Raw genomic sequence first — 9,136 nt, forward strand, 5'->3', positions numbered from 1 at the left:
CATGTGGATGTTGCAAACACCAAAAAATGTTAAGGAACCATTCCCTTAGAACAAGTTACAACATAAAATCTTTAGTGCTGCCCTTCTTTGTATTCCAGTTCTGACTTTTTTGTTGGAAATTAATTTTTAACATTGATCTGCGAATGTACTAAAATGCATCTCTATACAATTTACTGCTTATGATAATTTCCAGTGAATAATGTAGAAGTGAGATAATCTGATCAGTTCCTGTCATTCTCCCTTTCTCAGTATTTACAGTAGTGGGGAAAAAAATTAACTTTTCTACCACACGTAAGTGACATGCTGACACTCCTTGCCAGGCAAGCCACAAGCAAGGCATTAAAGATATCAGAAAGGCATCTGGGAGACAGCACGACAGTTCTCCTGGAGCCCCTTGTTAGTGAGGCTCACTGTGACTTAATTTGATCCCCCCCCCAAATTTATGCAGGTTATAATCTTTGTGCCTACTTCAGGATAACAACTACCATATTCTGTGTGTCACCCTCCCCCTTCCTTTCCCAAAGTTGAATTCTCTCCCTTCCTCCAACCCATGCCTCTTTCTTTTGGTCTCAGGTCTTTGTTTTTCCTGGGTGATTGGCAGTGATTCAGCTGGACTGCCTGATGCCCCCCCCCCCCCACCGCAGGAATCAACTTGATTGGCCAAGTCCTCTACCCCTCCATTTCTCTCCTCTATTTCTCTCACTTGCCCTCTTTCTCTTAGGTGGTAACAGAGCTGGTTGGAAATGTTGTGGGGGCATGTATTCTAGACAGTTGCTTGGGGGGAAAAAAAGGACGTATGACACAGACACAGAAAAATAAGGAAGCAATTGTGTTCAAAAAGCAGAAATCTTTAGATCCTAAGGAAATACATTTAAGGCACCATCATAAAATAAAAAGAAAAAGGTTGCACTTAAGTAACTTATTCAGAAGGAAATAACTGATGTTTTAAAGCTACAAATAGAGTGGCTTGTAAGCTAACCTTGAGTAAGTGCAAGTAAAACAGTGTGCTCTGATGCTTTTACTATACTTAGACTAGAAAATGTTTACTCCTGGTCCACTCCACTCTCATTTACTCTAGTTCTGTTTCAGACTACATCAGTGCTGTCTCCATGTGCAGGTATGATGCATATCAGGAAATTTGAATGTAAATGATGATGCTAATGTTCAGTCCACAAACTAGGTACACAGAATGTTACCATTTATTTTGAAGATTGGAAAACTTGCTGATCTTTCCTTTTCTCTTTTCTCCTCCTCCCCCTCCACCCATTAGTTCAGCTGGTACTTTACCAGTTAAGCCATGTCTCCAACCTGTTTTTTGTGGGGGTTTTTCTATTTCTTTTCTTTTTTTTCTCTGGTTGTTTTGGAGATGAAATCTCACTGAGTTCTCTTTCCAGGATGGTCTTTTATCATAATTCTTCAGATCTCACCCTCCTGAGTAGCCAGTATTACAGGGGTGAGCTGCCCTGATGCAGCTTATGGTAGCATTTGAGTTTAGAAGAATAGTACATTTGTGTATGAATCCCAGATCTCACACTTAGTAGACTACCTGGTATCCTCTTCTGTAGATGCTAATGACCATCTTCATTTTATTCTACCATAATGGGTGAACTAAACTTTTTAAGGTCACTCAACTGACCCAACTAGTGAGGTTTGGACGGACATGGGTACTGGCCCATAGCTGCTCTACAATGGTACCTTTCATAGTGTGTCTTTGAATCTGTACACCAGTTGATACATAGTAAATGCTAACAAAACACAGATTATATTTATTATCAGGCCAAAACTGTGATCACAGTACAAGACCTTGGGACTTAGTTACATTGCTCGCACCAGCAGGCAGCACAGGCATCAATTCCCAAATTGTATCTTCCATGTGACCTGAAGTGAATGTGTAATTGGTGCAGCCTCCCTCAGCTGATACTTACAGTGACGTTAAGAACAGTTGGTTCTGCTGGCCCCTTAGCTCCTAACAGTAGCCAGAAGAAGCAACCGTAGTGAAGACTGAGTGTTGCAGAATATACTCAAGAATTGGTCGGGCAGTTTGGTATGTGGTAGTGCAATTGGTCTTGGGTACTGTTTTCTAATTTAGTCCACCTGCTCCTTTTCCTTGCTCTTGATGAAACTATTGCTGTCTGGTGTTTTTCTTAAATTCTTGGTCTTTCACTGACTTGAACTTATCTCTTTTTCTAACCTAGAAAAGCCTCCACAAAAAGTACGGAAGGGCAGAGATTATTATTTAGAAGGCTGGAGGACATAATGAAGGGGAAATGGCCTAGAATTGGATATCTAAGGAATACTTTTAAATATTGCCTTAACTTTTGAGGCTTCATATTTTTCCCTTTTGCTAAGCAGTTATTACGTACCAGAAGTAACAGTCTTTTACATTTTCCTCAAAATCTTTGTTAGTCTTGTTGTTTAATTCTTTTAGAACTAAAATATTTTTAATTCAATTCAAACTCTAGTTTTCTCGTGTTCTTTCATACCTAAAATAGTATTTCATTTCTAATAGTGGTGACCAATGTGAGTACACTGATTGTTTTGTCCTTATTCAGCAGTATAGATCTGTAATGATTCTTCTCACTCATAATCAGTTGTTCCCCTGAGTTTTTTAGTGCATCAAAGACCTTTGGTGATGGCATCTAGAAGCAACTGAGGGATTGGGGGAAGGGGGCAGGTGGGCATGATGGAATGTGACAAAAGAAAAAACTATGATGCATTGTTCAGGGAAGGATTCTAACTGCTATGAAGAGGGAGCCAAGGAACCAGATACCTGAGGCTTATACCTGTAATCTTAGCTACTCAGGAGGCCGAGCTATGAGGACCTAGCTTGAAGTCAGCCTGGGCAATAAAGGTCATGAGACTCATCTCCAATTAGCTACCAGAAGTCCAGAAGGGAAATTGGGCCTGTAATTCTAGCTACTCATGAGGTTGTGATCCAAGGATCGTGGTTCAAAGGTAGCCTGGTCAAGAAAGTCCATGAGATTCTTAGGTGCCAAATTAAGCCAGAAGTAGAGCTGTGGTCAAGTGGTAGAATGCTAGTCTTGAGCACAAAAGCTCAGGGATGGCATCAAGGCCTTGAGTTTAAACCCCAGCACCGGCACAATGGGAAGGGAAGAAGGAGGAGGGGAGAAAGGGAAGAAGATCCAGTCATGTGAGCCTCCTAAGGGAGGCAGGGAGAGCCTCCGTTTCGAAGAGTGCTACTTAAGAGTCCTTGCACAGGGATCTGGGACAACATATGGGTGTCAGATCTACTAACTAAATTTAGAACCCTTCAATTTAGAATTATAGCACTTGCCTCTTCCCTAGGTGAACAGCACAGACATTACATTGGCAAACCCAAAACAGAGACTGGGAGGAGCCCCTTACAACACCCATCCTTTCCACATAGTACAACAACACCCCTGAAACTGGAGGCTGCTGCCTAGGCCCAGTCTGGCAGAGAGCAGCTCATGGTGCTTTTGTAATTCAGCTCCTTTCTAAAGAGTCTTTTTGTTTCATAAATGTTATTAATCTTTCCATTTGCTTAGCCTTTTAGGCAAGGTTAAAGAAAATGAAAGACAACTTTGTAAGTACAAATTATACAGGAACATATAGCAGAACAATGTGTTAATTGCTTTGTTACTGTTGTCAAATTTCTGATGAAAGTCAAAGTTTTTTGTTGACAGAATGGTGAGATACTTTATCAATAGCTCTTTTACTCTTTCTTTTTCCTTGTTTTCTTTTATAGTTGCTGATATGTATTCAAGATGAGTGGGATGGGAGAAAATACCTCTGACCCATCCAGGTCAGAGACAAGGAAGCGAAAGGAATGTCCTGATCAGCTTGGACCCAGGTTAGAGTCATTTGAAAAAAAAATCAGTATTATCTGCTAAATTTTTTTCTGTGTTTGTTATTTGAGCATTTACTTTACTCCTGATTCACATCCCATGTATAGTTTTTCTCCTTAACAACTAAACTTGTAAATATGCAGTAGCAATAGCTTAAATTTTAAATATACTAATCAGAGATTTTATTTTTCTTTACACTCAAAGGAAAGCCATATACTTCTTTTGTGTGTGCTGATCATGGGACAGGAACTCAGGACCTGAACACTGTCCCTGTGATTCTTTTGCTTGAGTGTTTCGCTACTTGAGCCACAGCTTTATGGTTTTGGTTTTGGGTGGGTTTTTTTTCTTGGTGGCTTTTTGGACATAAGAGTCTTAACAGACTTTCCTTCCCAGACTGGCTCCAAATTTTGATTCATATATCTCAGCCTCCTGAGTAGCTAGGGTTATAGGCAAAAGCAATTGGTTCCTGACTGAAAACCATATACTTTTTTTTTGCGTCAATCATGGGGCTTGACTCAGGGCCTGGGCCCGAGCTCTTTGGCTCAAGATTAGTGCTCTATCATTTTGAGCCATAGCTACACTTTGAGTTTTCTGGTGGTTAATTGGATATAAGAATCTCATAGACTTTCTTGCTCAGGTTGGCTTTTAACTGTGATCCTTAAGTCTAGCCTTCTGAGTAGCTAGGATTACAGGAGTGAGCCACCAGTGCCCTGTAAAACCATATACTTTTGATGCCATGCGTATAATCAGTTCACTTGTTTTATAATCTTCATTTTTTCCTCTTAGGTCACAGAATATTATAAGAAATCCTGTAGTAAAATGATTTGCTACATTTTATGCTGTGTTGTTTGATTTTCCTGGGAACAGATGATGGGTCTTCAGTGCAAAAAAAAATTTAAGCAAGTATGGGTGATAGTGAGAATTGTTAGACTCTCCATGCAGGCCAGTTTGGCTTTATGAGAATTATATATGCATAGGCTGGGAACGTGGCTTAGTGGTAGAGTGCTTGCCTAACATTTATGAAGCCCTGGGTTCGATTCCTGAGCATCACATAAACAGAAAACGCCAGAAGTGGCACTGTGGCTCAAGTGGTAGAGTGCTAGCCTTGAGTCAAAAGAAGCCAAGGACGGTGCTCAGACCCTGAGTCCAAGCCCCAGGACTGGCAAAAAACAAAAAAGTGTGTGTGCATGTATGCGTTTATAGTGTTTTGTTTGTTTTTATTTTTCTGTTTTGTTTGTTTGTTTTGTGCTGGGGCGTGAAATTAGGACCTGTCAGTGATTAATAGAAGATAAGTCTCACCGACTTTCCTGCCCACCCTGATTTTGAACCACAATCCTCAGATCTCAGGCTCCTGAGTAGCTAGCATAAGCCATCAACACTAGCAATATCCTGTTTTATCCTAGCATTTTCCCTTCTAGGACTTTTCCTATGATATATGCAAAATGCAAAATGTTGTCTATGTACCTATAACCCTAGATACTCAGAAGGCTGAAATAGGAGGATCATGGTTCAAAGACATCTTGGGCAGGAAAGTCTTAAGAGACTCATTTCTCCAATTAACTACCAAAAAAGCCAGAAGTAGAATTGTGGCTCAAGTGGTAGAACACTTGCCTTGAGCACAAAAGCTCAAGAACAGTGCCCAGGCCATGAGGTCAAGTCCCAGGACTGCACGCACGCACACACACGCACGTGCGTGCACACACACACACAGAGTTAAATAAAAATAGCCAAGTGCTGGTAGCTCATGCCTGTAATCCTAACTACTCAGGAGGCTGATATCTGAGGATCAAGGTTCAGAGCCAGCCTTGGCAGGAAAATCTGTGAGACTCTTACCTCCAGTTAACCATTAAAAAGTCAGAAGCAGAGCTGTGGCTCCAGTGGTAAGCTAGCCATGACAGAAAAAGCTCAGGGACAGTGTCAGGCCCTGAATTCAAGCCCCGGGACTGAGAGAAAAAAGAGAAATGTCTATCTAGTGGCTAGCAAAAAAGCATAAAGACACTCTGTGAAGGGAAGAAAGCTAAGGAATACATTAGGAGAAGAGAAGGAAAATGGGCAAAGGCCAGGATTCCAGACTCTTTTTTCTTTTTCTTTTTTTCCTCACCTTTAGAAGAAAACAGACAGAATTGGACCTGGGTTCTTCCAAGTCTTTCAACTACCCCCTTCCTTTCACTGTACTTAGTAAAGTAAACAATTCTCACTAGGTGAGAATCTCTACAGATGTAGAGATTATATTATCTATTTATATCTTTAGTTTGTTACTTTATGAAAATTGAGCCGGGTGCAGATGGTTCATGCCTGTAATCCTGGCTACTCAGGTGGCTAAGATCTGAGGATCATGGTTCACAGCCAGCCTGGGTAGGAAAGTCTATGAGACTTATCTCCAATTAACCACTAGAAAACCGGAAGTAGTGCTGTGGCTCAAAGTGGTAGAGCACTAGCCTTGAGCAAAAAAGCACAGGGACACCATCCAAGATCTGAGTTCAAGCCCCAGGACAGACCAAGAGAAAGGAAAAAAAAGAAAACTGATATTTTTCTCTATAGAAATATATTATGATTGGGCTGGGATGTAGCTCAGCGGCAAAGTGCTTGCCTAGCAAGTACAACGTCCTGGGTTCAATCCCCAGTACCAAAAAAAAAGAAAAGACAAAAAAAAGAAAAGAAATATATTATGATAACAAAATGGTGCAACGAGAATGTAGGGTGAACCAATGCAACAGTGATTCTCACAATAGACTCAGTTGGAAATGAACTTTACTAGTTGCAGGTGGAAGGGGGGAGAAAGTGGGAGAAAAATGGAGTGGGTAACTGTTCAACAAGAAATGTACTCATTACCTTACGTATGTAACTGTAACCCCTCTCTACATCACCTTTACAACAAAATAAAATTTAAAATATATATATATATTATGAGTTGCTAAAAATTTTAATTAACATATACAATTACATTTAAAAATACAAGAAGCAACTGGGTACTACAGGGTCACACCTGTAATCTTAGCTACTGAGGAGGCTAAGAGGATTGTGGTTCAAAGTCAGCCCAGTCTGTGATACTCTTATCTCCAATTAAACACCAAAAGGACAGAAGTGGAGCTGTGGCTATAGTGATAGAGTGCTAGCTTTGAGCACAAACGCTCAGGGATAGTGCCTAGACCCTGAGTTCAAGCCCCAGAACTGGAAAAAGTAACTAAAAATGCAAGAAGCTTCTGTTTTTGTAAACAACTCTCTTGGTGTTTTGAATGTAATTTAGTGGGTCTTTCACTGTACTTGGCAAAACAATTGTACAGTTAATATCTTAGTTTGCTATTTTATTAAATTCAAATAAGTAGATTTTGCCAATTTTGATATTTTCCTTCTCCACGGACTTTGTAAAACTTTACTTTGTGTTTCACATGTCATTCAGCTTGGACAATTAACAAATATGCTGGGTCAATTTCACTTTTGTTCCTTTTGTAACTTTTTGCATTATCTATGGAGGCTGCAGGATTTTATTGCTATCATTCTAAAAAAGCCTATAAAATGTTAAAGATTTCTCTTTATTATCTCAGTGTTTTACAAAAAAAATCACTGCAATTTTTTAACTAGGAATAATGATATTCTTTTTTACTAATCTTAAGCAAAACTTTTACAGATGTAACCTTCCTAGCTGGGTGTCGGTGGCTCATACTTATAATCCTAGCTACTCAGAAAACAGGTCTGAGAATTGCAGCTCAAAGCCAACCCAGACAGCAAAGTCTTGATACTCTGTCTCCAGGAAACTAGCAAATATGTCAGACTCGAGGCTTGGCTCAGTGGTAGAGCTGGAGTAGTTGACACACAAGCCAAATAAGAATAAAAATCCCTGAGTTCCTTCAAGCCCCAGAAAAGGCATAGATAAATAAATAATAAAATGAATGTCACCTCCATTCCCTTTTAAAAATATTCTTTATTTGTATAATAATAAATCCAGTTCTTACTTGGGTAAAACTGTATCAAGTAAGCATAGTAGTGACCATAATCAACCAGATCCTTGTCATTGAATTTGGCAGTCCAGAGGGAGACATTAGATACATGGATTATTTAATCACATAAGTTATAAATATATAATTATGAGGTAGTATAAATTTAAGGGGTTTTTTTGGTGAGTGTTTCGCTGGTTTTTTTGTTTTTGTTTTGCCAGTCTTGGAACTCGAACTCAGAGCCTGGGTACTTTCCCTGAGCTGCTTCTGCTCAAGGGTAGTGCTCAACCACTTGAGCCACAACTCTACTTCTGGCTTTTTTTTTTTTTGCGGGGAGATCGGGGGGGGGGGGAGTAATATATTGGAGATAAATGTCTCAGAGACTTTACTGCCTTGGCTTACTTGGAACCATTATCCTCAAATCTCAGCGCCTCAAAGTAGCTAGGAATACAGGCATGAACCACTGGCACCTGGCAAGTTTAGGTTTTAAAGAGCATGCAATACTTTGGACAACCTCCCTTCCCCCAGCCAAAGTATTCCTGTGTTTCTGTAGGTAATTTTTGTTTGCTGTGTCTGTATTAAAATTATCAGCCAGTTGCTGGTGGCTCATGCCTATAATTCTAGCTACTCAGGAAGCTGAGATCTGAGGATCAAAGTTCAAAGCCAGTCCAGGCAGGAAAGTCCATGAGATTCTAATCTCCAGTTAACCACCAAAAAGCTGGAAGTAGAACTGTGGCTTACTTGGTAGAATGCTAGCCCTGAGCAAAAAAAAGTTCAGGAACAGCAACCCAAGGCCCAAGTTCAAGCCCTAGGACTGGCACAAAATTTTTTTATTATATATATATATTTTTATAATAGCTCATTTTCAAGTACATTATAAAAATGTATTTTTTTCTTTTTAGCCCCAAAAGAAATACTGAGAAACGTAATCGTGAACAGGAAAATAAGTATATTGAGGAACTCGCAGAGCTGATTTTTGCAAATTTTAATGATATAGACAACTTTAACTTCAAACCTGACAAATGTGCAATCTTAAAAGAAACTGTGAAGCAAATTCGCCAGATCAAAGAACAAGGTAAGAGGACTGAATTCATATACTGAAGAGTTGAGTTGTTTTCTCTTTTTCCATGTATGAAAAGGTCCTTCAGAGTCTCTTTAATCCATTTCTTAGGTTTACATTATTGATGAGGAAATGATGTCACAGTGCAAGATGAATGCAAGTCTCACTTGCAGTGGTTTATAAATAGGCTTTATATAAAATTCAGCCATTCCCAAAAGACGGGACCAAAGTAAATTGGGATGATGTAACTTTTCATCTGCTAAACTCAGCTAGTAGCCCACTCATTCTTATCCCCTTACTTAAACTTTTCAAAG

At 39.6% G+C, this 9,136-nt stretch overlaps 1 protein-coding gene across 1 annotated transcript; it reads left to right on the plus strand.

The window, feature by feature from the left end:
- Positions 1-3,595: 3,595 nt before the first annotated feature.
- On the plus strand, positions 3,596-8,878 carry LOC125344492 (nuclear receptor coactivator 2-like). The gene is made up of 2 exons (XM_048337009.1): positions 3,596-3,832; positions 8,665-8,878. The coding sequence occupies exons 1-2, from the start codon at positions 3,747-3,749 to the stop codon at positions 8,861-8,863; spliced, it is 285 nt and encodes a 94-aa protein (XP_048192966.1). The 5' UTR covers positions 3,596-3,746; the 3' UTR covers positions 8,864-8,878.
- The last annotated feature ends 258 nt before the right edge of the window (positions 8,879-9,136 follow it).

This window comes from Perognathus longimembris, unplaced genomic scaffold (assembly GCF_023159225.1).
Source record: "Perognathus longimembris pacificus isolate PPM17 unplaced genomic scaffold, ASM2315922v1 HiC_scaffold_104, whole genome shotgun sequence".
NCBI lineage: Eukaryota > Metazoa > Chordata > Mammalia > Rodentia > Heteromyidae > Perognathus > Perognathus longimembris.